General features: G+C 42.5%; 1 protein-coding gene across 1 annotated transcript in view; it reads right to left on the bottom strand.

Moving 5' to 3' along the window:
* The window catches only part of LOC141137152 (uncharacterized), a 184,350-nt gene that overhangs the window by 136,340 nt on the left and 20,064 nt on the right, over positions 1 to 27,946 (bottom strand). Inside the window, exons 3-5 of the mRNA XM_073624561.1 lie at positions 13,149 to 13,301; positions 7,666 to 7,715; positions 3,681 to 3,780 (exon numbers count right to left, since the gene is read on the bottom strand). Of these exons, the coding sequence (XP_073480662.1) occupies positions 3,681 to 3,780; positions 7,666 to 7,715; positions 13,149 to 13,301 (303 nt within the window). The remainder of the gene's footprint in view (positions 1 to 3,680; positions 3,781 to 7,665; positions 7,716 to 13,148; positions 13,302 to 27,946) is intronic.

Raw genomic sequence — 27,946 nt, 5'->3', positions numbered from 1 at the left:
TTCCGTCCTCACTGTATATATCTATATATAGACAATTCTGGGTACTATATTTTGATATAAAAAATTGTTCCATTTTTCTCATTAATTTAATCCATTCTATGTATAACTGGTTGCGTCCCCATAGGAAGGCTATGCTTTTTGCCCCCCTTTGGTCACTGGACTTGGGCGTTTTCCCTTTCCCTCTCTTTTGGATCCCACTAAAGTGACAATTTCAATGTTGATATTGTTTTGTTTTATGCATTGGATATTCTGTCATATTTATTCGATGTTTCGCTATATGTTTATTAGATCTGTAAGCTCCTGAAGAAGCGCAATTGTGCGCGCAACATGCAGAGCGACTAATCGTCTTGTAACCTCATACTGTGACTCAACCACTCCATGCACTTTATTCCTTATGGATGCTGCTACCGGTTATTTATAATTTCAGTCCATTGGATTAGAATATAATATTTGGAGGTGTTATTTGAGTCCTTGGGATCATGCATTAATATGTGTTTTTGTTTTATGTTTTGTAAAATTCAATTTTAACTTTATCCAATTAAAATTTCAATTTCTATCTTATATGTGTGTGCCTAAGTCCATAAAGTCCATTTCTGCAAATATTTTTTTATTTAGCTTTTTCCAAGTTATCCACTCATAACTTTTCTTCAGTTTTCGTTTACCAGTTTGGGATTTATGACCTAAATTTGTTTAACTTATCATAATAAATTTATCCAAAGTCACATACAACTTTTTGGATTTACTTGAAAGAGATTTATGGCAACAAACAGAAAAACATTGTTTAGTTTAGCAAGAGGCTCCATTATTAATGCAAAGTTAAAGAGCGGTAATGCAACTTTGCTTGGTCACTTTAGAAATCCAGAAAGAAAAACACATCACATAGACTCTAGCTTAGATTAGGATTGAGGAGCAAGTACGGCTCACTTTATTAAATTCAAATTTATGCAAACCATTTCTCTACTGGAAGGATGTGACTGACACTATCTCTGTAGTATATAGGATCAAGGTTTCACTAGATCCTATGGTTTGTCTATAGGGAGCAGTAGATGAGGTTTTTGTTCCCCTGTGTAATTTAGCTGTAAACAGGCTCCTGTACATAACCCAGAAGCAAATACAGTCAGGTTCATAAATATTGGGACACCGACACAATTCTATTCTTTTTGGCTCTATACACCACCACAATGGATTTGAAATGAAACGAACAAGATGTGCTTTAACTGCAGACTTTCAGCTTTAATTTGAGGGTATTTACATCCAAATCAGGTGAACAGTGTAGGAATTACAACAGTTTGTATATGGGGGTTATATTGCTCCCCCACGTGCCTCTTCCCCCGATCTCTCTGTCAAAATCAATGGCACAACCATAAGCCAATACCCGCATGCCAAGGTCCTAGGGGTAGTCCTGGACTCTGAACTCTCCTTTAAGCCCCCACGTCCAACCACTGTCCAAATCTTGCCACCTCAACCTCCGCAACATCTCCAAAATACGCCCCTTTCTAGCTAATGACACAACAAAGCTCTTAATTCACTCCCTGGTCATCTCTCGCCTCAACTACTGCAATTCCCTCCTCATTGGCTTACCTCTACATAGTCCATCCCTCCTTTAATACATCAAGAATGCTGCTGCCAGACTCATCCACCTTACCAACCGCTCTGTGTTTGTTACTCTGCTGACAGCCGCTTCTCCTCCTCTCCCCTTCGTGGCTTTCAGCTGCTTTATTGAAAGCCACACAGGGAGATCGGTCATTATAACTTCCCCCACTGCCGCACCGACCATCCCCGAGCATCCTCTGTGTCCTCGAGTGTCCACTGTGTCCTCCTCTACCTCTGTGCTTCTCTGTGGGCTCCTCTGGTCCCCCCTTGTCCTCCTCTGGTCCACCGGCCCACCACCTAAAATTTTTTTCAATAAAAATAACAAACATGCTATACTTGCCTGCTTTGTGAAATTGATTTGCACAAAGCAGCTCCACTCCTCCTCTTCTCGGGTCCCTCTTCTGCTCTCCTGGCCCCTCTCTCCTGTTGAGTGCCCCCACAGCAAGCAGCTTGCTGTGGGGACACCTGAGCCAAGTCACAGCTCCCTGTGTCGATTCAGACATAGAGCTGCGGCCCGGCCCTGCCCCCTCTCTCACCTGATTGGCTGACTGAATTTGACTGACAGCAGTGGGAGCCAATGGTGCCGCTGGTGTGTCTCAGCCAATCAGGAAGGAGAGTCTCGGATGGCTGAGACACTCATGGACATCGCTGGACAGAGATGAGGCTCGGGTAAGTATTAGGGGAGCTGCTGCACACAGAATGCATTAAGATAAAAAACATTCTGACTTTACAACTCCTTTAACTAGTTGCCGCCCGCCCACCGTCATATGACGGCATCCCAGAACGGGGGCACGTCGTGTTGCAAGGACACAGCGCGACCCCAATCTCTGTAAAGAGCCACTTCTGCGGCTTTTTTACCATGTGATTGGCTGTGTCCAATCACAACCTATCACATTTAAACACGGAGATGCCGGTAATCGGCGCTCCTCGCCTCACACTGACAGAGTGTGATCAGCGGCAGGGGGCAACAAAACATGTAATCAGGGCACTGATCATCAGTGCCCCGATTACATTATAGCACCTAAAGTGTCACCAATCAGTGCCCACCATTGCTAGCAATCAGTGCCAACCACTGCCCACAAGTGACACCAATCAGTGCCCATTAGTGATGCCAGTCAGTGCTGGCTATCAGTCCCGCCTATCTGGGCTAACCATCAATGCCACCCATCAGCGCCCAACAGTGCCGCCTATCAGCGCTCACCAGTGCCGCCTATCAGTGCCCATAAGTGCGGCAGGTTAGTGCCTCCTCATCAGTGCCACCTAATTTAATGCCCATAAGTGCCACCTCATCAGTGCCCATAAGTGCCGCCTCATCAGTGCCCAGAAGTCCGACCCCATCAATGCCCGCCAGTTCAGCCTATCAGTGCCGCCTCATCAGCGCACATCATTGAAGGACAAAAATTACTTGATTACAAAATTTACTGACAGAAACTAAGTAAAAAAAAAATAATATGTTTCAAATTTTAAATGGTCTTTTTTTTTTTCTTTTTTAAGTAAAAAAGAAAAAAACCCAGCAGGGATTAAATACCACCAAAAGAAAGCTCTATTTGTGTTAAGAAAATGATAAAAATTATATTTGGGTACAGTGTAGCATGACTACGCAATTGTCATTCAAAGTGCGATAGCGCTGAAAGCTGAAAAATGGCCTGGGCAGGAAGGGGGTGTAAGTGCTCTGTATGCAAGTGGGTAAAAGGATCAAAACATTCTCCTCATGCCTGGTCCTTCTATGTTTTTAAACAATATTTTTCTCCCAATTTTTGCTTAGTTGTGGTACCACATCCATAAAAACGTGTTGGTGGGTCATGCAACATTAATGTATGTCTGTAAGTCCAGTAGGGCACATCAAATGGCTTAGAGGGGTTGCTGCTTTTTAATTTCTTTCACATTATATAATAATCTTTACATGGTGGTTGACTATTATCTTATGATGTTAAATACAGTAACTCCCAAAGCTGTGCTTTACTCACCAACCCATCCAGCTCATTGAGAACGTCAACCGTTAGTACTTAATTTTTTTTTTTTTTTCCCCGTGAACTTTAAATGAGCCATAACTCCCACATTCATACATTTTCCTTTACACACATTACCTGCCTTTCCAACTGCAACACCTGAGACTTCAAAAGATTGATCCGCCTCTCATCTAAGCATTCATTCTGTCCCTCTTCAATCAGTTGTTTGTACTGAAGCCTAAAGCAAAGAAGAAAAAGCATCCAATATTGTTAAATACAATTACTTAATTTGGGCTATTAAATCTTGAGAAGTAAATTAATGGCCAATTATCTAGTAAACATCAAACAAACGTAACCATTCATACAGAAAATAATGTGCTATCGTTGCTGTCTTTGCAACAAGTGAAAAAGAAAAAAAAAAAATAATAATATTATTAAACCATGGAATTAAGTAGGAAAAACCACACTTATTTACTATATATGCCAACAATATAAACCTCTTATTGAGGAGATGATATTTAATTGACAATTTAAGCAGATGTCAATGTTACTTGAGACCATGTTCAATGATAGTGCTGCATAGACCACTAGCCTATTCAGTTCAATGACCCCCCAACAGTTATCATCTCTGTCAGTCAATCATAAAGCAAAGTAATGGCATTTAAAGATAAAGGAAGTGAGGTAAGTCACGTGATTTTTAACACACAGAAATACTAGGCATTTCTTTTTGGATGCAGTGTACTTATCTGCAGACAAATGTACACAGGGCATGTTTGTTAGCCTTTACATACACTTGAAAAGCTTGCATGTCTGATGCTTGAGTGCAGAAAGTAGCTTCCAGGGGCTACAAACTAGAGTCTTGTTCCCTGTCCCCTCCTCAGTTTCTCACCTTTCTGTGTCACTGCAGTTAAGCACATCTCCACCCAGCCCTCTCTGGCCTTCTGGATCCAGGTGTCATTGCCCAAGTTCCTGTTGCAGAACAGTTTCAGGGGGTTTTACTCTCAGCTGTTCACAGTTCCAAGACCCAATATGCTTCATCTTGGATCTCAAAGCACTAAATGACTTGATTCAAGTTCAGTAATACTGCATGTAAGCTGTAAGGAAGGTGCAGAGCTGGGGTGCAGCATCTGTGCATAAACACTGGGACGTGTTTATGCACAGATACTGGAACCAAAAAAGGTACTGATGGTCAGGAGGATACTGAAAATTTACTCAGAGCAGTAATGCTGCCACAAGAGAGCCAAGAGGCTGATTGTTATGCTTTTCCAGTGATGGGGAGAATCCCTGCGTGGGAAGACATATCTGTTTGAATTGTGATTTTCGTTTAAATAAAAGTGGACAGGAAAGCCCTGAATCGCCTATATCTGGCGTGGAGTAAACTCACTGTGTTAGCACTACCATTGAGCTAAGAAACCCTGACGTACCACACTGTCAATTTCCAGCTTTCCAGTACAACGTTTCCTGAGTTTTGCCCTGGGTCGCCTGCCCTTTCAGTTCATCGACCTACTATTCAAATTCTCGTCTGCACTTTGGGTGTCCATCAAGGTGCTGATCTCTATACTAGCCCTGCTGTGCTCTTGTGGTATTCCCATTGTGGAATACTTAAATGATCTATTGTTGGGGGAACAGTCGCAGACTCTGTTGGACAATGTGGCCTTGACTGTCCAGACATTACAATGGTTTAACTGAACCATCATTGCTGCAACTGACTCCTCATTTGGCATATCTGGATTTAGTTCTAGAAAAAGCTAATTGCTAGTGAATTTCACCCTCAGGAGAAACTTCATACTCCTCGGTCCAAGACTTTTGAGTTCACTTTTGTATGTGAGTCTTTGTTCTAATACCTTCCTTCTAATAGCTTCCTTCACAGTAGCCCCATTTATAAAGGTTTCACTCCAGACCCCTAAAACACAATATTCTGCCTTCATGGGACATGTCAATCCCATGTCAGTCTGAAGGAGATTGCCTCCTCATTCCTTGAATAAGATCTTTTTAAAGGGGGTCCCCGTGTAGCTCCCCCTGTTCACCCCACTATGACACTGTGGGATGCAAATCTGGTGTTCAATGCACTTCAAAAACTATTGTTTGAAACCTATTAGAGACAGCCCTCTTTCTCTTCTCACTCACAAGGTGGCATTCCTTGCAGTAATCACCTCTGCAAGGTTTCTTATCTTGCATTTTTTTCCTACAAGGAACATTTTCTGGTTTACCATAGGGACAAATTGGTAATGAGGCTCAGTACTTTTCGTGCACAAGGTCGTTTCTGAGTTTTCATCTCAACCAGGGCATCATTCTCCTGTTCTTCCATCCAGCTCCAGTTAAATTTCCACCCATTGTCAGGCTCTAAGAGTCTCTCTCCCAGCAACTGCTTCTTTCAAAAAGATTGATCCCCTTTATGTCGACCTAGATGGTCCCCGTGAGGGTGCTCTGGTCTCTCATTCTACCATTTCTACGTGGCTCACATAGACCATCATACAAGCCTATGGCTCAGGTTCCACAACTTCTTGTCAAGACACACCTACTAGATCTGTGCTTCTTTCGCATTTCAGCATCAAGCAACTTTTTTCCCCAGATTTGCTGCCACCTGGTCTTCTGTTCACACGTTCTACCAGGTGGCTGTTCAGGCCCCATCTAATGCAAGCTTCAGGCATAATATTCTTTAAGTTCTTTTTGAGCTGAGTCCATTGAAGGTTACAGGTGTTTATAATAAAGCCCAATTTTTATTTGCTATTGTCCAATCCTCTTGTAAATGACAGTATAAAGCAAAAGTGGATGAATTCCTAGGTCTCTCTCAATGGACTCCAAGAATAGGAATTTACGAGTACACAAATCCTATTATTTGTAGCTCTGAATATCCAATCAGCAGTGCAGATACAGAAGTGTAATTGAAACCATGTAGAAAATTTTGTTGGAAAATCTCAATATTTTATGGCTGAATTATTGCCTCAGTTCAGCACGGATTTTAAAAAATAAAACCATTCACTTACTGGAGTTTCCTTTATATTAAGCAAATTTTAACACTGCATTCAAACTTTAATATTTATTTAGTGTCCTTCCTCATTTGCTGAAGCACCACAGGCTCAAAGCCAGGTTCTGTAATGTGTGACTCTATCGTTCCCATGAAGTTTTAGAATTCTTCACTACCTCCCGCTGCTGATTACAATTTCTGCCCAAACAAGTATAATTTGGATCTGAGCTAACGGTATTTGGTGGTTTATTCCAGGCAATACCAATGAAAAATACTGCTTTCCACAGAATAAAAAGATAGTGACCTAATGAAATTTCAAAGAGAAGACGAAGCTATATACATTCTGCACTACTATATTAATTATGTAAAATAGGTCAAGCAGCTAAGTGTGCATATTCTCTACTGAAATAACATGTAAACATTTGCTTCATAAACCAGACTTGTTGACACTACCTGCAGTTACAAACCATGGCACTCTTGTTCAAAATACAGTCTGTATTCACTTTTTTGATCAAGCACTTTCCATTAATTACTTCTTGTCATGTCCAAACACCTAAGGCCCTAAACCTTTTGCCTTTCATAGTGCAACCCTTAAGCTGTAATCATGTCAAATAAGAAATCTTCCTGTGCTTACACAATTTAAAAAAAAAATGTATAATATATATATATATATATATATATATATATATATATATATATATATATATATATATATATATAAACATACATACATACACATACATATCTCACAAAAGTGAGTACACCCCTCACATTTTTGTAAATATTTTATTATATCTTTTCATGTGACAACACTGAAGAAATGACTCTTTGCTACAATGTAAAGTAGTGAGTGTACAGTTTGTATAACAGTGTAAATTTGCTGTCCCCTCAAAATAACTCAACACAGCCATTAATGTCTAAACCGCTGGCAACAAAAGTGAGTACACTCCTATTTTATACAAGCTGTACACTCACTACTTTACATTGCAGCAAAGTGTCATTTCTTCAGTGTTCTCACATGAAAAGATAGAATAAAATATTTACACACACACACTTTTTTTTCTTCATTAACATGTCTGTTAAAAAGAAAAACATTTACTTTGTAGCGGTTTAGATGATCTGTTTTAGAGATATTTAATAAAGGAATATATATACCTCAAGTCTTCTAATTCTTGCTTAAGTTGGTCATTTTCTTCTTTAAGTTTCTAAAACAAAGGAAGGAATATTCTGAAATGCATAATTCCTCAATAAAATATACAACACATTTTGGAAACAAACTGAAGCTGAAAATGAGAAAAAAAAAAAGTTGCTATCCATGTTCTTTAAAGAGTAAGTTCACCTTTACAGAAAATCTGTAAGGTAAACTTATACTGGACCCCCTCCCTTTTTTTCATTGGGGGAGGGTGCATGTGATCAGCATGGGGCCAATTAGCACTGTCTGGGGAGGGAGGGAGAGAGAGAGAGGAGAGAGAGAGGGAGAGGGAGAGAGAGGGAGAGAGAGGGAGAGGGAGAGGGAGAGAGAGAGAGAGAGGGGGAGAAAGAAAGAAAGAAAGAAAGAAAGAAAGAAAGAAAGAAAGAAAGAAAGAAAGAAAGAAAGAAAGAAAGAAAGAAAGAAAGAAAGAAAGAAAGAAAGAAAGAAAGAAAGAAAGAAAGAGAGTGTGGGGGGGAGAGAGAGCGTGGGGGAGGGAGAGGGAGAGGGGGAGGGAGAGGGAGAGGGGGAGGGAGGGAGAGAGAGAGAGAGTGTGGGGGAGGGAGAGAGTGTGGGGGAGGGAGAGAGTGTGGGGGAGGGAGAGAGCGAGAGAGAGAGCGCGAGAGAGAGAGAGAGCGAGAGAGAGCGAGAGAGAGAGAGAGAGAGAGAGGAAGAGAGAGAGAGAGAGAGAGAGAGAGAGAGAGGAAGAGAGAGAGAAAGAAAGAGAGGGAGAGAGTGTGGGGGAAGGAGAGGGAGAGAGGGAGGGAGAGAGAGACAGAGAGAGAGGGAGTGTGGGGGAGGGAGAGAGAGGGGGAGAGAGAGAAAGAAAGAGAGGGAGAGATGGAGAGAGGGGAAGTGGGGGGGAGGGAGAGAGAGAGGGAGAGAGAGGAAGTGGGGGGGGGAGAGAGAGGGAGAGAGTGTGGGGGAGGGAGAGAGAGAGGGAGAGAGTGTGGGGGGGAGAGAGAGAGGGAGAGAGTGTGTGGGGGAGAGAGAGAGGGAGAGAGTGTGGGGGGGAAAGAGAGAGAGAGAGAGAGAGGGGGGGAGAGAGAAAGAGAGGAAGAGAGTGTGGGGGAGGGCGAGAGAGAGAGAGAGTGTGGTGGAAGGAGAGAGGGAGGGAGATAGAAACGGAGAGGGGGAGGGAGAGAGAGGAAGTGGGGGGTGGGAGAGAGGGAGAGAGTGTGGGGGAGAGAGGGAGAGAGTGTGGGGGAGAGAGAGAGAGAGAGAGAGAGAGAGAGAGAGAGGGAGGGAGAGAGAGAGAGAGAGGAAGTGGGGGAGTGAGAGAGTGTGGGGGAGGGAGGGAGAGAGTGTGGGGGAGGGAGGGAGAGAGTGTGGGGGAGGGAGAGAGTGTGAGGGAGGGAGGGAGAGAGTGTGGGGGAGGGAGGGAGGGAGAGAGTGTGGGGGAGGGAGGGAGAGGAAGAGGAAGAGGGAGAGGGAGGGAGAGGAAGAGGGAGAGAGAGACGGAGAAAGGGAGAGGGAGGGAGAGGAAGAGGGAGAGAGAGACGGAGAGAGGGGGGGGAGAAAAACGGAGAGAGGGGGGGGAGAAAGACGGAGAGAGGGGGGGGAGAAAGACGGAGAGAGGGAGAGGGAGGGAGAGAGAGGGAGAGGGAGGGAGAGAGAGGGAGAGGGAGGGAGAGAGAGACGGAGAGAGGGAGAGGGGGAGGGAGAGAGAGGAAGTGGGGGGAGGGAGAGAGAGGGGGAGGGAGAGAGAGGGGGAGAGAGGGAGAGAGAGGGGAAGAGAGGGAGAGAAAGACGGAGGGAGGGAAAGGAGGAGGGAGAGGGAGAGAAACACCACTTTTACCTACAGTCTATAGCAAAGCTTACCTGTAGGTACCTTGAATATATCCTAAGTTTGCACAGTTTAGGAGATATTCAGTATATGCACTGCTGCCGACGTCATCGATACATGCACACTGAAGAAACAGGCCATTGGTGTCGTTTCTTCAGGAGTCATGCCCTGACCGGTGGTGCATGCGCGGGAGTGAGGTCATCGCGACTCCGGACAATTACAGTGCCGGAGCTGCGAACCAGGAAGTAACTCCAGTGGAACATGTCCATGCTGCATGACGCTGATCCAGGGCATCATTCTAAGGTAAGTATTTCATAATGAGCTAGTATGCAATGCATACTAGCTCATTATGCCTTTGTCTTGCAGAGTTTTTTTTTTCTGAGGTTTACAACCTCTTTAAGAGGCATGGAGGAGTTCAACTATGAGGAAAGATTATCTTAAATAATGTATTCCCTCTTGAAAAGAGGCGATTTAGGGAGATATAATCAACATGTACAAATACATAAGTGGTCCATATAGTGAACTTGGTGAAGAGTTATTCACTTTCAGGTCATTACAGAGGACAAGGGGACACACTTTACATCTGCAGGAAAAGAGATTTAACTTTCAAATACAGAAAATCTTCTTCACAGTAAGAGCTGTGAAAATGTGGCATAGAACTGGTTTTGACCAGCTCAGGAGATTGTTTTAAAAAAGGCCTGGATGCATTCCTAAATGCACAAAATATAACTTGATATTAATATTTAGAGGTGATAATGACAGGGGTAGTTGACCCAGGGAATATGCGATTGCCTCATGAGGTATCATGGATCAACTGTGGGTAAAGGGTAATATAGATATCTATATATAGATATAGTTTCTAACTGCATGTATGTGTTTTTGTTTTAATTGGTTGAACTAGATGGACTAGTTTCTTTTTTCAACCTAACTATGTAAAGTGGCTCTAAACCCTTACATATACCCAGTGAAGTGGTTAGCCTCAGATGATACACGGAGATGAAACAAATCTTCCTGCATAAGTACCTGTTTATCTGCAGCCATTTCTCCTGTAGAGCCTTCTAAAACACACAGATCAAAGGATTATTTTCAGCCACAGCAGGCGGGGGACGGGAACCTATTGTAACACACACTACGGAGCCCCCCCCCCTACACAATGACATAGAGAATATGCAGAGCTGAGGCTGTCAATCAACTGCTGTGTGCTGGAGGAGGGGCCGGAAGGCTGTTGTGTTGGCACTGAGTATTATCAGTGACTCATGTAGATAGCAGAGAGAGAAAAGATCAGAGAGGAACCAAACTCTGTGCTTTGGATTGAGGCTAGTGCACACTAAAGAAGGATGTGCTTTGTTCGCTGTTCATGTCTGAGGTTGACAACCACTTTAAAATAAATCAATATCTGAGTCATTAACCCCAAAAATGTATGCCAATAAGGACTTGATTTTCCAGGTCTGTACTCTCCCGGTCATTTGCCTAGAAAGTACTGCACCCACAGCGTGAACGTAAGAGACATGTAAATATTTTCAGAAGAAGGTCCACTTTTGTAGTCCCAAATTTCTCCTAGAAATGGTTTTCTCTTAGGAATCGGTTTTGTTCTTAATTAAATAAAATGAACAGAAATGTATAAAAACAGCATTTAAGGGCTGTACAATCAGTTATACAACATGGGAAATTCCAAATGTACATTATGAACTACCTTTGAAGGATGCTTAACACATTTTGTATTGGAACTAATAAATGATAAAGATATGAGCTAATAAAGACTGACTGCCAATATGACTGGAATCACTGTGGAAGAACATCCAAAATATTTGAGGATAAACGTAACAAAAATTCAAGAAATTTAATGTGGAAAGATCATTAAAAACACAATAAACCACATACATCAGACATGTGAACCCATCCGAAGCCTAATGCTTAAAGTCCAAGTCGAATAAAAAAAAAAAATTCTCTTGCACTGGAGCCCCCCATACTGCAAGGGTTACCTGCTTGTTGAGTATGGGTAAACAGGGATAAGGCGCAATACATTAAGTCTGCTCTTGTAGGCACCTAACATCTGTGTGATTGCTCCCACAAAGCCTCTTCTCTAAGGCGCACCTGGCCATAGTCACACGTCTGCCTTCTTCACGTACGATGCAAGGTTAATAGCCCTGCTTTGTACGTTATGAAGCTGGGGAACTGCACACAGTCCAAACTGTCAGGGAGAAGAGGAGAGTGTCAGAGTAAAAAGTAAGGTAGGCATTACGTTCTCCCGCTAGACCTGACAAGCATTTTACCATTGCAAGGGGGCCCAACTAAAAGGGTTTTTTTTTTTTTTCTTCTTCATCTTGGAGTTGGGCCTTAAAGCAAAGCTAATTCTGGGTATCAATACTATAATGCTAAAAGAATATTATCACATCTAAAATGCTACTATCACCCACAGATATCCACCCATATCACATCCAAGGTTTCTAAATTGTGCAAAGCCCAAACATGTGTAAACAAAACACTGCACTGAAATTTAACAGCCAAAATCGACTGACAGTTCAATACCTACACTCATCATGGATATGTCTCAGTTAAACCTTTTTAATAATAAAAAGTTACTGTCCATATCTTCAGTATTCTAAACAGAGTTCAAAACTCATAGAAGCTTAGATCTGATTGGTTGCTGTCTTATATGTCATGATCTGAGGAGTAGTCGCAGGATCCAAGGAGCCGCCTGGTCTTCACCAGAGCCATTGTAGGTGTGGATGTTGCGCTGTAAGGCAGCCCCCAGATAGCGGCTCTCTAACACACCAGTGCAGGCACAGTGCCAGCAGTCATAGCAGGCAGAATGGACTCAGGGTACACACAGGATACAAGGACCAAAGGAAAGACTACAGCAGCTAGCAAGAAGGGACACTAGAGGAAGGGTGCAGGGAACAAGCGTGAAGCATAGAAAGCTGGGCAATAGCACAGAGAGAGTGGACACAGCAAGCAGGAATGAGGGGCAAAGCAAAACGACATGAAACAATGTTATAGAGAGCACCAACAGAAAATGAAGGGATACACAAACAGAAACCAAAGGAAATAGAAGAGCGCAGCAAGAGGGAAAACGCTGAGAACAACAAGACCAAACACAAAGAATACAAGTGTACTGAAGAAACAGCATACGCCAGAGGAACAGGGAGGTCCGGCTTGAGCGTGAGACGTTACTTGAACACTAACCCACAGGTGCAAACACTTAATAATACCTAGATTCAGGGTGGATTGGCATGAACCCGAGCAGCTTGGACAGGGTGGTAAATCCCATTGCCAGATCAATGTACACAGAACCGTGACATTATAACTAAACTGCATCCATTATTCATACCATAATAGAGAGGCATATATTGTAATACTTGCAAAAAGATCATTTTATGTTGTATATTGATATTCAGAAACTACTAGGCTTATAAGGAAGTTAGTTCACAGAGTGAATCAGGGTATGATTTAGACTTTGGAAACAATTTAGACTGACTATTCAAATGGTCCGACAAACTAAATGGTTACAATAAATATATAAAACATACATATGGCGTGATTTATACATATAAAATCAGTTTATATTTAACCACTGTGGGTATTCTTTTGGTCTGAATTTCACTTCTTACTTGCAGTTTATTATCTTTAGGAAATTTTCAGGAACGCATTGGGGAAACTCACCACCAGTTTCTGGTCATTTCCTGAAGACCTCCTACTTGAGCCATGTGACTGGAATTCATTGGCGCTATCTCCTTTTAATAGCTGCTTTCCATGATTCCCTGGGCCAGTGGAAAGGTGAGGGCCTGCTGTGGACCTGCGTACAGGCTTTCCAGCCTTGTAAAAGACAAACACAAGCATGACTGTAAAAACAAGAAACATCAGAGACACTGCCAAGATTTTATAGTAAGAATGTGCCAAAATATAACCCTTCATGGAAAGAAGATCAAATAAGACCACGGTCTGGCCCTGTGCTACATGCCTTATAACAGAAAACAAAGAAGCATTGCATAATCCACATGTGTTACTACGAAGGTGTAGAAATGAAACATTAAAAACTGCTGTTATTAGCTAAACCTGTAATACACAATTAAAGTGTCTTTTTTTTCTTAATTAGTTGCAGGAAAGTCAGTAATTTTGTCTTCACATTTAGCAGTCAGGCTTGAAGGCTTTCTACAGCCAATAGAGGTAAAAAGTTACATTTAATTCAGTACTTTTTTACTGAATGTTGTGTTTCTCCTTATGTTCTATTAGACAAAAACATTTTCAAAGGAACAGAAATAAAATGCATACTGCAATACCCACATAGAATTCCAAACCGCTAAGATCTGGCACAGAGCGGCTGCCCTGTCACAGTAAATGTCCGGTGGGCGGTCCGCAAGTGGTTAAAGTGGAACTATACTCTCTCAATCAACAAAGACTATTCTCTATGGAAGTAAAGAGGAGACATTGCTGGAAGTGGCAGCAGAGGAGGGTTCCCCCTGCTGACCATTCGGTGTCATTGGACGGAGAGTTCCTGGTTGTCCTTCCTCTGTGAAGAGATTGATGGTGTTGTCCCCACTGAGTGGATTTCCACATATAAGCTGTTATAAAGCTTGCCTCTGGAATAGGTGGCGAATTTTTCACTGGGTGCTTGCTGATGAACTTTTATCCATCACCATTTGTGTATTTATTTAACCTCAGGGGTGCTTGCTGATGAACTTTTATCAATCACCATTCGTATATTTATTTAACCTCAGGGATTCTTCTTTTTTCAGTTATCGTCATTTATTTTCTATTTAATATTTTTTCATTTTTTATTTTTAAGTCACTAATGATTTTCATTTATCACAACTGGGTTGGGATTTAATAATACACTGTGTGTTTTTCATTTACAAATTGTTTTGCATTTGTAATGATTAGTTTTCATTAATCTTTGCAGTTTGTGGTTTATTCACATTCATATTATTTAATTCCTAGCGCAGTTCTTTTGATTATTTTGATTTATGTATTTTTGTGTGCCTACAATTAGAACTGCAGCTCAGTCTATTGGGAAGCACAGTAATTTTTTACTCTTTCGTATTTTTAATGCTTATGCTGCTAGCATTAGTAAATAGATAAGTAAATATTATATACTTTCCTATTTTAACCTTTTTTTTACATTTCAAGTGAAACTTTAGTAAAAAAATGAAGTCCTGCTAGAGCACTTCAGGCTGGTCTCTTTAGCAGATATAGCTATGTAAAACTTCAAAAATAAGTGCCTATACTGTTTAATATCCAGTAATACTGCTACATATGCTCAGTTGCTCTCATTTTTTAGGCACTGTGCCAAATTTGTAGAGGCCAATCTGCCAACAGCCTAAAAGTTTAACCACTTGCCCTCCAGAAGGTTTACCCCCCCCCCCCCCGACCGGGCCATTTTTTTGTGCCCGGTCAAAATGTATGCCCTTTTTTTACCACAAATTCATTTGGTGTTGTTTGATCACCTCTGAGGTTTTAATTTTTTGCGCAATAAACAAAAAAGAAAAAAAAAAAAAAACACACAACAACAATTTTGAAAAAAAATATATATATTTTTTACTTTTTGCTAGAAAAGATATCCGATATGTTCATAAATTTAGGCCAATATGTATTCTGCTACATATTTGTGTTAGAAAAATCCCAAAAAGCGTGTATTGATTGGTTTACGCAAAATTTGTAGCAGCCACAAACTGTGGGATATTTTTTCTTTTTTTAATTATTTTTACTATTAATGGTGGCGATCAGTGACCTATAGCGGGACTACGATATTGTGGCAGACAAATCAGACACTGACACTTTTTGGGGGACCAGTGACACGAATACAGTGATCAGGGCTAAAAATATGCACTGTCACTGTACTAATGACACTGACTGGGAAAGGTTTAACATCAGGGGCAATTAGAGGGTTAAATGTGTTCTTAGCCAGTGGTTTTGTACTTTGGGGGAGGTGTTTTTGCTAAGGGAAGGCAAAGATCCTTGTCTTTGCTTTGCAGGAACATAGGATCAATGCCTTCCCTCTCCACAGAATGGCAATCTGCCTTGTATACATAGGCATAGGCAGATCGCTGTTCTGCCTGTGTACTGAATAATCAGTGGGTGCCAGCGGACATTGAGTCTGCGGTACCCACCGCTGGGCTCCCACTGTGTGTGATCACAGCAAGCGTGGATTGCCGGCACGTGCGCACCCCAGACCCCAAAGAGCCAGATCATGTACTACTGGGCTTCAACAAAATGGCACCCTCTGGCAAAAGGAAACAGGAACAATACTGGAGGTGATTTACAGCAAACACAAAATTTTGGTGGCATAAATATTAATGTGGAAGGCATGTTTCTTGCTAAAGAACATTATTTTGAATCAAGTTGTTTTAGTTATTTCTTAGCAAAAAAAAAGCATGGACGTTTGGATGGATGGGCGAGTTTGCTTTGAATAATAAAAATTAATCAAACATCATTTTTGGTTTGTGGTGCTCAGATGCAGTGTAGTTCGGCTTTATTCCACTTGCTTACTGGGGACCTAAACCCCCTTCTGCCCAGACCAATTTTCAGCTTTTAGCGCTGTCACTCTTTGAACGACAATTGCGAGGTCATACAGCACTGTACCCAAATGAAATTTGTATCATTTTTTCCCACAAACAGAGCTTTCTTTTGGTGGTATTTGATCACCTCTGCAGTTTTTTATTTTTTGTTAAAAAAAATGAAAAAAGACCGATTTAAAAAAAAAATACAAAACCGTTTTATATTTTGTTAATAAATTTTGCAAGCAGGCAATTTTTCTCCTTCATTGATGTACACTGATGAGGCTACACTGATGGGCCAGGATAGGCTGCATTGATGGGCACTGATGAGCACTAATAGGCAGCACTGGTGGGCACTGATGAGGTGGCACTGATGAGGTGGCACTGGTGGATGGCAATAATAGGTGGAAGTGATGGGCACGGATAGGTGGCAGTGATGGGCATGAATAGGCGGCACTGCTGGGTGGCACTGATTGGCACCACTGGTGGGCATTGATAGGTGGCACTGATTGCTGGCACTTATACACTGGTGGGCACTGATTCGTGGCACTGGAAGGCGGTATTGGTGGGCACAGATGAGGCGGCTTCACCTCTTCCTCTTCGGGACCGATGTCCCTTGCACTGAAGCCGCTAACTGTTTTTTTTTTCTCCTCACGCTGTCAGCGTGAGGAGGAAAAGAAACCCGATTACCGACCTTCTGTTTACATCACGTGATCAGCTGTCATTGGCTAACAGCTGATCACATGGTAAGGGGCTGGTCTGTGTACTCCGATCTAAGTACTCCGATTTGTGTTCACCCGAGCCTTGGTGATCACTGCAGAGGGCGTGCAGGGAGCGTGCAAAGGGGTGAACGTCTATTGACGGCCTCCCGGAAAAGTAGATCCGCGCTCTAGACGTCATTCGGCTATAGCGCGGATCTGAAGGAGTTAAGGTTATGAGCTGCTAACAAATAAATTTGTTTTTTCTTTGAGTATGAGTGGCTTCTGCTGTGTTCACGCCGTAGCTATCCAGTGACACCCATGTCCATTGTACAATTATAATAGGGGAATTTGAATAGAAGTGATCGCAGTAGGAAAGCTTGCTAGCACGACACGTTTAGTGCCAAGTGCCGCACTCTAATTAGTGAGCAGTTCCGGTCTGACAAGAAGGCCTTAACCTTCTTTGGGAATAATGAGCCAGGCAATGTTTGAAGCTTAAAAATAAGCTGCACAGAACAAGAAGGGTGCTGAGAACTATTTTAAAATGTGCTAAACCAACAGATACAGGTGACCGAACATTGAACTGTACACTTGGCAAGGGAAAGCAAAGCTCTGGGGGTAGAAAAGGGTCACTGGGGCTTTGTTGCTTTTTTTGTTTATGAAACAAGTGGCACAATCTGACGATCGTAGCACCGAGTAGTTAGTTATGTGCAACAAATTAGAGATGAATGCAAAACTGGCTCATCGTTAATAAAAATGACAGTAAGGAAAGCCCGTATTCATATGGAAGGGCATTGAGAGGACTGAAATGTGCAGACTGCAGCTGTGGCTTTATTTAAATGAAATCGAATTATATTTAACAGACTGGGAGATGTAAGGACCAGGACTACAGACAGAAGAATTATCTGCTTGTTCAAAGCAATTACATGGGGCAACATTACATAACACAGCATAGGAGATGTATGTCATTTACAAGTTTTTAATCATATATAGAAGGAAATGTAATGAATATGAAAGCTGAGAAAATTACCATTTCGGTTTCATCTGCAAATTCATTACTATGATGATCATATATAATAATAACAGAGAAGCCTGGAGCTCCACAACAGGGTAGAGGGATTTTAAGGATTCTTTGTGTTATATTTATATATTAGTGGGTAGAGAAAAGAATCACCCCCTTAAAATAATCATATTTTGTTGCTTTGCAGCCTGAAATGAACACAGACACAGTTTTTGTTTTATCCAGCTGTATTTACTCATTGCAACTTATAACATCCAAGTGGAAGATATAACATCAACATGTCAGAAAAAAAAAAATAAAGAGAATTCAAAAACTCAAATCAGTTGAGAAAATGATCACCCCCTTGTGTTAGTATTTTGTCGAACCACCTTTTGCTTAATTACAGCCTTTAGTCTGTTGGGATTTGTCTCTACTAACTTTGCAATATTTGCCCACTCTTCCTTGCAGAACTGCACAAGTTCAGTTAAATTTGATGGTGACTGTTTGTGGACTGCAGTCTTCAAGTCATTCCACAGATTTTCAAATGGGTTTAAGTCTGGGCTCTGACAAGGCCATGCAAGGACATTCACCTTTTTCTCCTTCGATCATTGTGTGCGTCGGGTCATTGTCATGTTGGAAGGTAAACCTTCTTCCCATTGACAACTTTCTGGCAGAGGGCAGCTGAATTCCTCAAGAATTTTACAGTATTTTGCACCATCCATTTTTCCTTCTATCCTGACAAGTGCTCCAGTCCCTGCTGCAGGAAACACCCCCATAACAGAATATTACCACTTCCATGCTTTACTGTAGGAATGATGTTATTTGGATGGTGAGCTGTATTGTATTTCCACCAGACATATTGTTTGGTGTTGAGGCCAAATAATTAAATTTTATTCTCATCTAACCATAAGGCTAAGTTCACACTGGCATTAAAAGCAGGCGTTTGTTGAGTCAGGAGGTGTTTGAAGCCTTTCAACACCTCCCATTCAAGTATATGGTAATGCTTTGCAAAAGCACTGTTAGACATTTGCGGTGCGGTTGCGGGGCATTAACATTAGATTATTTCCTGTAATGGAATAGGCGTTTGTGGAGCAGTTTTAAACGCGCCTTAATGCTCATCAAACGCTTCAAAACTGCGCATAGGAAGTTTGGGGAGCGTTTTTAACTCTTCATTAACACTTGTAAAACACCAGTCTAATGCCCATACTAACACTAAAGGAGTGTTTGTTAAGCGTTAGAAATTTAGTCAAGTGTGAACAAGCCCTCAGGCCTCATGCACAATGGACGTTTTTACAGCTGCTTCTAGGAGCGTCAGACGTTTTTTTTCTCCTGCCTCTAAATATCCCTCCATGTTAGCCTATGTGGTCATGCACACATAGACGTTTAGTGGCAGGAGAAAAAAAACACTGCCAGTGCATCCAGGAGCAGCAGAGTTTGGGCAGAAAAAATGCTTGACGTTACTAAAAGCTCCTAGAAGCTGCTAAAAGCTGTTAAACATGCCTAAAAGCTAGTGCTTGAGCTCTAAATTGATTTCAATGCCCAGAACAAATTGTTTATTCTGGCTAATGAAATGAGTTAATGCCCAAGAGCTTGACGCTTGTAAAAGCTCTTATAAGCTTGTCAAAGCTTTAGACACTTTTACAAGCATCAGACATTTTTCTGCAAAAACGCTACTGGCTTCTAGGAGAGTTAAAAAAACTTCCTGTATGCGTGAGGCCTAACACCTTTTTCCATGTGGCCTCAGAATCTTCAAGGTGCATTTTGGCAAAGCTCAGTCGTGACCGCATGTGGCCTTTCTTGAGGAGTGGCTTTTTTCATGCAACCCTCCCATACAAGCCACATTTGTGGAGAATTTGTGATATTGGAGTCACATGCACACAATGATCACCCTTTGTCAATTTGCCTTTGAAATTTTTTTGTATCCATCTCTTGACAGTGCCTTGCCACATATAGTTGACTGTTTGCTTCAGTTGCACTACCAGAGATTAAAATGCTCCAGAAAAGCTCTTTTCATGTTGAGCTAATCAAAATGACTACAACTGATCACAGTTGAAAGTCTAAAGGCTTTGTGTGCCATTGAGAAGGTGATAAGCTACACCCAATTTAGTTTACAAATCATTTTTAGGAGGGGGGTGATCCTTTTTCCAACACAGTGATGCTGTTTTTTATTATTTTTTTTTTTTTTTCTGACATGTTGGATAAAACAAAACCTGTGTCTGTCTTTACTGCAGGCGCAACAAAATATGATTATTTTAAGGGGGATAGATTCTCTCTCTAATTATATATATATAAATCATTTAAGTTCATTTTTTCCCTCATTAATGTACACACAGCACCCCATATTGACAGAAAAACACAGAATTGTTGATATTTTTGCAGATTTATTAAAAAAGAAAAACTGAAATATCACATGGTCCTAAGTATTCAGACCCTTTGCTGTGACACTCATATATTTAACTCAGGTGCTGTCCATTTCTTCTGATCATCCTTGAGATGGTTCTACACCTTCATTTGAGTCCAGGTGTGTTTGATTATACTGATTGGATTTGATTAGGAAAGCCACACACCTGTCTATATAAGACCTTACAGCTCACAGTGCATGTCAGAGCAAATGAGAACTGCCTAAAGAGCTCAGAGACAGAATTGTGGCAAGGCACAAATCTGGCCAATGTTGCAAAGAAATTCTGCTGCACTTAAGGTTCCTAAGAGAACAGTGGCCTCCATAATCCTTAAATGGAAGACGTTTGGGATGACCAGAACCCTTCCTAGAGCTGGCCGTCCAGCCAAACTGAGCTATCGGGGGAGAAGAGCCTTGGTGAGAGAGGTAAAGAAGAACCCAAAGATCACTGTGGCTGAGCTCCAGCGATGCAGTCGGGAGATGTGAGAAAGTTGTAGAAAGTCAACCATCACTGCAGCCCTCCACCAGACGGGCTCTATGGCAGAGTGGCCCGACGGAAGCCTCTCCTCAGTGAAAGACACATGAAAGCCTGCATAGAGTTTGCTAAAAAACACCTGAAGGACTTCAAGATGGTAAGAAATAAGATTCTCTGGTCTGATGAGACCAAGATAGAACTTTTTGGCCTTAATTCTAAGCGGTATGTGTGGAGAAAACCAGGCACTGCTCGTCACCTGTCCAATACAGTAGTCCCAACAGTGAAGCATGGTGGTGGCAGCATCATGCTGTGGGGGTATTTTTGAGCTGCAGGGACAGGACGACTAGTTGCAATAGAGGGAAAGATGAATGCGGCCAAGTACAGGGATATCCTGGACGAAAACCTTCTCCAGAGTGCTCAGGACCTCAGACTGGGCCGAAGGTTTACCTTCCAACAAGACAATGACCCTAAGCACAAAGCTAAAATAACGAAGGAGTGGCTTCACAACAACTCTGTGACTGTTCTTGAATGGCCCAGCCAGAGCCCTGACTTAAACCCAATTAAGCATCTCTGGAGAGACCTAAAAATGGCTGTCCACCAACGTTTACCATCCAACCTGACAGAACTGGAGAGGATCTGCAAGGAGGAATGGCAGAGGATCCCCAAATCCAGGTGTGAAAAACTTGTTGCATCTTTCCCAAAAGACTCAAGGCTGTATTAGATCAAAAGGGTGCTTCTACTAAATACTGAGTAAAGGGTCTGAATACTTAGGGTATTTCAGTTTTTCTTTTTTAATAAATCTGCAAAAATGTCAACAGTTCTGTGTTTTTCTGTCAATATGGGGTGCTGTGTGTCTTTTAATAAAAATGCGCAAAGTGTCATGGCAAAGGCTGTGAATACTTATGTACATGCGTTTTGTTTTTTTTGTTTTTTTTTTAATAACTGTACACAGATTTCAAACAAACTTCTTTCATGATGTCATGGGGTATTGTTTGTAGAATCTGGAGGAAAATAATGAATTTAATCCATTTTGGAGTAAGGCTGTAGCATAACCATGTGGAAAAAGTGAAGCGCTGTGAATACTTTCCGGATGCAGTGTGTGTATAGGTAGGTGCTAGAAAGGTAATTTTACTAAGTTTATCCAGCACAGGCAAATTTAGGCAGGCCTATGCTGCAAGCTAGGCCTGTCTGTTTTGATCTGGGGGCTGGGAGTGGTCAGAGCAGCTGTGGGCGTTACCACCTGTGCTCTAGCTCTGAAGCGCCTCCCCTGTTTTCAGAGAGAAGATTCTGGAAAGGGGGCTGGGCCTGGAACTGGAGTGGCAGGCAGCTTGTGTGTGAGCCCTGACCAATCCCCATCGAGACAGGGGGCGGGCCTCATATATAAGCTGAGGTGATTCTCCACAGGGACAGAGTCGGCTGGGTGAAGTGAGGAATGGCATGTTAGTCAGTCGCAGGAGGCCATCCCCATCTGGGGGGGGGGGGGGGGTGCGCTGAACACAGGAGAGGCCCGGGGAGAGCTGCAAGGGAACATTGCCTCTACACGGTCATTATCAATGTCTCTGCCACCACACGGTCGGATGGCAGGGAACTCCTGGAGCAGAAGGGTAGGTGAAGCTGGCGGTACACATGGTCCAGTCAACGTTCCTTATCAAGGACTCAGGGCTGTTGGAAGTTCGGTGAGTGTTACCACAGTGGGGCTGGAGGTGCCAAGGGGTGGAGTGCCAAGGAGTCTGAAGGGAACTCTACTAGTACATGGTCACTAGTGGAGTCTTCATCAATACACACGGTGGATGATGGAGAGTCCTGCATCAGAAAAGAGACTGTGGGGATCTGTGTCAAGTCGATGCTGCCTGCGGGCACATGATTTGCAAGTTGGGCTGTCTGGGAACATTAGTCTATATTTCCTAGAAGATATGCTTTTAACCCACTCGGCCTCCGGGGAGAGGTTCTGCAGGCCTCAGGTCTTGTGGCAGCGAGCAACCATTGCCACAGGGAGGCTTATTCAGAGTGGGCCCCTACTATTCAAAAGAAGAGGAGGTGTCATATTTCAATACAGTAACTAAGTTTGTGCAGGAGGAACCAAGTGTACAGGAGGAAACAAGTTATGGGCAGGAAATGAAAGAGATCTGCTTTTACATGGTCATTAGTGATGTCCCAGCCACCACATGGTTGGATGGTGGGGAACTCTTAGATGGAATAGTCAGCGGAGGTTAAGCCGCAGTAGGCACAAGAGTCTCGATGGAGATGCAGGAGGAGATTCATATCTAATGAACTATGTGCATTCTAGCTTCTGGCTCTAATTTTACCCAAGTGTACTAAATCTTGATGGCAAAGACTTATCCTATGGGCATCCCATATTCCTAATGCCTATCCAAGTTGTATACCCCAGAGGCATTTCAGGTGAACTCAGCAGGTACATCAACTATTAAAGTCAAGTTAAGGTGAAATGGATGGAATTCGATCAATCTATGGGCAGGTTGATTGTACCCAAGTCAGACTTGGGTACAACCAGCATGTCAGATTTTTAGCATGTGATTATTGCTGTAGCCGCTAGCAGTAATCACTGTGTGCTCCCGGCAAGGACATCTCCCTGCACCCCCACGGTCACTCCCAGGCACCTCCAAACTCGCTTACAACCAGGCACACTGAAAGGGAGTCAGCCATAAGCACCCTTATGCTCCAATTTAGACAGATCAGTATCTCTCCTAGTGTAAGTATACTGCCTACATAACTTCCAGGCACCTTCATCCTCAGCCCCAAGGTGCAAAAAAAAGCGCATCACTACTGCGGGTCACCAAAAGCTAAAAAATGTAAATTAAAGTGACCCAAAACCACATAGATAAAAAGCCCCCTGTTATTGACACTTCTTAACAGCTTGGTCTGATTAGAAGGCTACATTCCCACAGACGTCTGTAACTGACAGCAGCTAAACAACAGTAATCTGCACTTGAAAAACTTGAAATATTTTCTGGGGATAGTTTGCCAGCATTTAATTGAAATGGAGCGCAGGGCAAAGCTGATGCTTATCATTGTGTGCCTGCTTGAGAGGACTGGTTCACACGCACGACACTACTTTTAAAAATGCACTACACCAAACTGCATGGTACAGCGGTACTGAGATTTGGTGCCCACAAAACGCACTGTGTTGAAATCTGCATTTGGGATGCTGTTAACAATAATTTGGCACCTGCATGGAGATTAAAGGGCAGTGCCGTCACCTGCAGTGTAGGAATCGTGCTCAGAACGTGCCTTTCGTGCACCACTTTCATATGTGAACCAGTACTGAGAGGCAGACAGAGAAGCAAAGAGAGGAAAATGAAGCAAAGGGGATGTCGAGAACCAACATGAGAAGGAATGCCAATATTTCAGGTAAAAAAGGGGAAGTGTCATTTTCTGCTGCTAAACGCACTGCAGCTATCTGCAGCTAAACACAGTGGGTGCCCACTCTGGATGCAGTACTTTCCTTTTCTTAAATGCCGTTAAACAGTCTGCAACCAGACGTTGCTAATCGTTATGTATGAATAACAGGATTACTTGGCATTGTGCGAGTCAAGCCGCTTTTAGAAAAGTCTTGTGTGAAAGTAGCCTAAATGTGTCAAAGATATAACATGCAATAAACATACTTCATATTACTGCAATATAATTTAAAAAACATAATCAATCTGCAACCATATCAAAGGTCCCGTCCCCCAAATTAATATTTCACATTTTGGAGGAGACTACTGGGCTAAGCTCCAAGTTTTCTTTTTATATCTTTTGGGGATTCTAATGGTGAGCTCTTCCTGCTCTTCTTTCAGCCCACCTTAAAGGATAAGTTCACCTTTTCAAAAATAATACAAATGCACACCTTTTTGCAGGTAAAAAAAATGTGCATGTATTTTTTTTTACTTGGAGCCTGTAATCAGCAGACCGTGGGTGCCATGCAGGACTCTTGCAGACTTGTCAGTGGAGCTGTCTGCTGGTACCTCGTATGGGTAGGCAAATACATACGAACAGGAAGAGGCGATGAACTACCAGAACGCTTAACAGTGCCTTGGTAGTTAATTGAGAACTACAAACTGACAGCCGTAAAGGCTGTTGGTACTTGTGGTCTTCCATTCACAGAACCCTGTGAATAAATGATGCAGCCGGGCGGGCGGAGCCCCGCATGGCCGCAATTTTTTTTTTTTAAATAAGGAAAATGTTTGCCAGCACACCATGGATCAACAAGGAAGTGTCCAAGCGAATTGTTAAATGCATGATCACATGACAAGAGTACTGCAACGTTTCAGAGTCACATAGGACCCCTTCATCAGGCAGGTAGGGAGGGGTCCTACGTGACTCTGAAATGTTACACTACTCTTGTGATGTGATCATGCATTAAACAATTCGCTTGGATGCTTCCTTGTTGATCCATGGTGTACTGGCAAACATTTTCCTTGTGACTTCTGAACCAGTTCCCAGCTAATTGTTGCTGCAGCCCCTAAACACTTGAGAGCTTTTCCAGGAATGTGTGCGATGAGGATATGGAGTACTTTTTTTTACTTTTTTTTACTTTTTTTTTTAAATGGTGACAGCAAGCGGGGGGGAGAAGATCCTTGGCTTGCTGTCCCTAGAGGCAGCAGAGCAGGAGGCAGCTGCAGGTGTAGGAACATGTTACATGTTCCGCCCTAAAAACGAGTGGAACATGTAACATGTTTCCATAGGTGAACTTATCCTTTAAGCTGTTCTCACCCATTAGGGAGAATGGAATCCTCTTGTAATGGTCACAGTATGGCTTAACCATGGTTCAAAGATCTCACCATGACTGCCCCTGCATATACTGAAATATCAGTTTTGGCCTGACTTTTGTTTTCAGGCAATTGTATGACATTTAGAGTTTAAACATGCACTTATTTATTTTTTTCAGAGAAAAAAAAAAATGTATGTGTGAGTTTTAATCCACTAGTTAAAAAATGTACGGAGTCAGAAAAAAGTACATTTATGGGGTCTGAAGTCTAGTTTATACTGTGCTCAGAACCATAACAAAATTCTTCTGCTTCTCCCATACATTTGAGAAAAAGATAATAACATCTCCAGAACCCATAATAAATTTTAAGCGAGGCAGAAACACAAGAATTCTTTATCTTGGGGATTTTCTTTTTTAAAAAATTTGCACACTGTAACCAATATGTAATGGACTGTGCAAAAAATGCAAACACAATGGTTTAGACTTGTCAAGGTCTCCAGACAAAAATGATGCAGTCCCATTCATGAATGAAGAATTACAAACCAAAATTCTGGACCTTTACAGTGCCTTGAAAAAGTATTCATACCCCTTGAAATTTTCCACATTTTGTCATGTTACAACCAAAAACGGAAATGTATTTTATTGAGATTTTATATGATAGACCAACACAAAGGGGCACATAATTGTGAAGTGGAAAGAGAATGATAAATGGTTTTCAAAATTTTTTACAAATAAATATGTGAAAAGTGTGGTGTGCGTTTGTATTCAGCCCCCTTTACTCTGATACCCCTAACTAAAATCTAGTGGAACCAATTGCCTTCAGAAGTCACCTAATTAGTAAATAGAGTCCACCTGTGTGTAATTTAATCTCAGTATAAATACAGCTGTTTTGTGAAGCCCTCAGAGGTTTGTTAGAGAACCTTAGTCAACAAACAGCATCATGAAGGCTAAGGAACACACCAGACAGATCAGGGATAAAGTTGTGGCTTAGGCAGTGGCATAAGGACCGAGAGACCATTAGTGATGAGGAGTGGGAGCAAGCTCTGGCAAACTTGACCAGAGTCTGACCCGGTTATTTATTATTCACAGATCTCACTACACTCCTCTAAAGTTATATTCCTGGGGTAAAGCAGCTACACCAAACTGTCTAAGGCAGGGGTAGGCAACCTTTTTTTCAGTGTGTTGAAAATGTTTCAAAGAAATTGAGCGTGCCGATTTTATAACAAAAAAAATGTCAACTTCACACTCTCAATCACCAAAAGGATTTTTTATAAAGTAAATGCTGTAAACTACTTTAGTTGTGAGAAATTAACATCCTGCACTCTTATGCCTCAGATCAGCCCCAATTAATGCACCTTTACACTTCAGATCACTGTCCACCCTGCAAATCTGTTTTGCCAGTGTACCCTCCTGCTCATCTGCCCCACCACTGTAACCCCCTGCTCATCTGTCCCACCACTGTAACCCCCTGCTCATCTGTCCCACCACTGTAACCCCCTGCACATCTGCCCCACCACTGTAACCTCTGCACATCTGCCTTACCACTGTAACACCCTGCACATCTTCCCCACCACAGCACCCCCTAACATCTGCCCCACCACTGCACCCTCCGCACATCTGCCCCACCACTGCACCGCCCCCCCAATGTACCGCTTTTCTCATCTGCCCCACCACGATAACCCCCTGCACATCTGCCCCACCACTGCACCGCCCCCCCCCAATGTACCGCTTTTCTCATCTGCCCCACCACGATAACCCCCTGCACATCTGTCCCACCACGGTAACCCCCTGCACATCTGCCCCACCACGGTAACCCCCTGCACATCTGCCCCATCACTGTAACCCCCTGCACATCTGCCCCACCACTGTACCACCCTGCTCATCCAACCCATCACTGTAACCTCTGCTCATCTGATAAATTGACATAGAAAATGCCCCCAAAAAATTTCAGAACATTTGGTCCCGATGGCTAGACTCCAATCTGTTTATGCACTATGCTGTGTTTATCAATGAGGCTGTGGAATGCTAGTAGTGGGATAGGTCCCAGGTTTGAGATAATTGTTTATATATGTCACTATGATGTAATTTCTAAAATTTAGTATATCTGTATGTTTTATATATATGAATATAACTGGCAATTTATTGTTTATAAGAGCTTAAGTAACAGTGATTGTACAATCTGGAAGTCGCATCACTTATCTGAGCTCTTTAAAGCGGAGTTCCACCCATATAAAAGTCAGCAGCTACAAAAAGTGTACCTGTCCAGCGATGCGGGCGAACGAAGCCCCACTCCTCTACCCCTCCTCTCTGTGTCGCTGGTATTTTCACTGTGGGCGCCCGGCTGTGGCTTCACAGCCGGGCACGCTCTGCGCATGCGCGAGCCACGCTGCGACTGGCCAGGCAACCATCTGGGACCTGTGACGTGTCCCAGATGATTGCCGGGAGGGAGGGGGGAGAGGTGATCTATGATCTTCCTACCAGCGTCGCTGTGGCCCGAGAAGAATTGGGAGCTGGAACCCTCTAAAAAGAGGGTATCTGCTCTCCCCCAAAAAAAACTTAAAGTGGAAGTTCCATTTTTAGGTGGAACTCCGCTTTAACATAAAATTAGGTTGTTGTTCTTGTGTGTTTTGTTTTTTTGGGTTTTTTTTTTGTTTGTTTTTTGTGGGAATGTTTGTTTGTTTTAGTTCG

Source organism: Aquarana catesbeiana, linkage group LG01 (genome assembly GCF_042186555.1).
Source record: "Aquarana catesbeiana isolate 2022-GZ linkage group LG01, ASM4218655v1, whole genome shotgun sequence".
NCBI classification, from domain to species: domain Eukaryota; kingdom Metazoa; phylum Chordata; class Amphibia; order Anura; family Ranidae; genus Aquarana; species Aquarana catesbeiana.
This window is presented reverse-complemented; position numbering and strand designations above follow the sequence as displayed.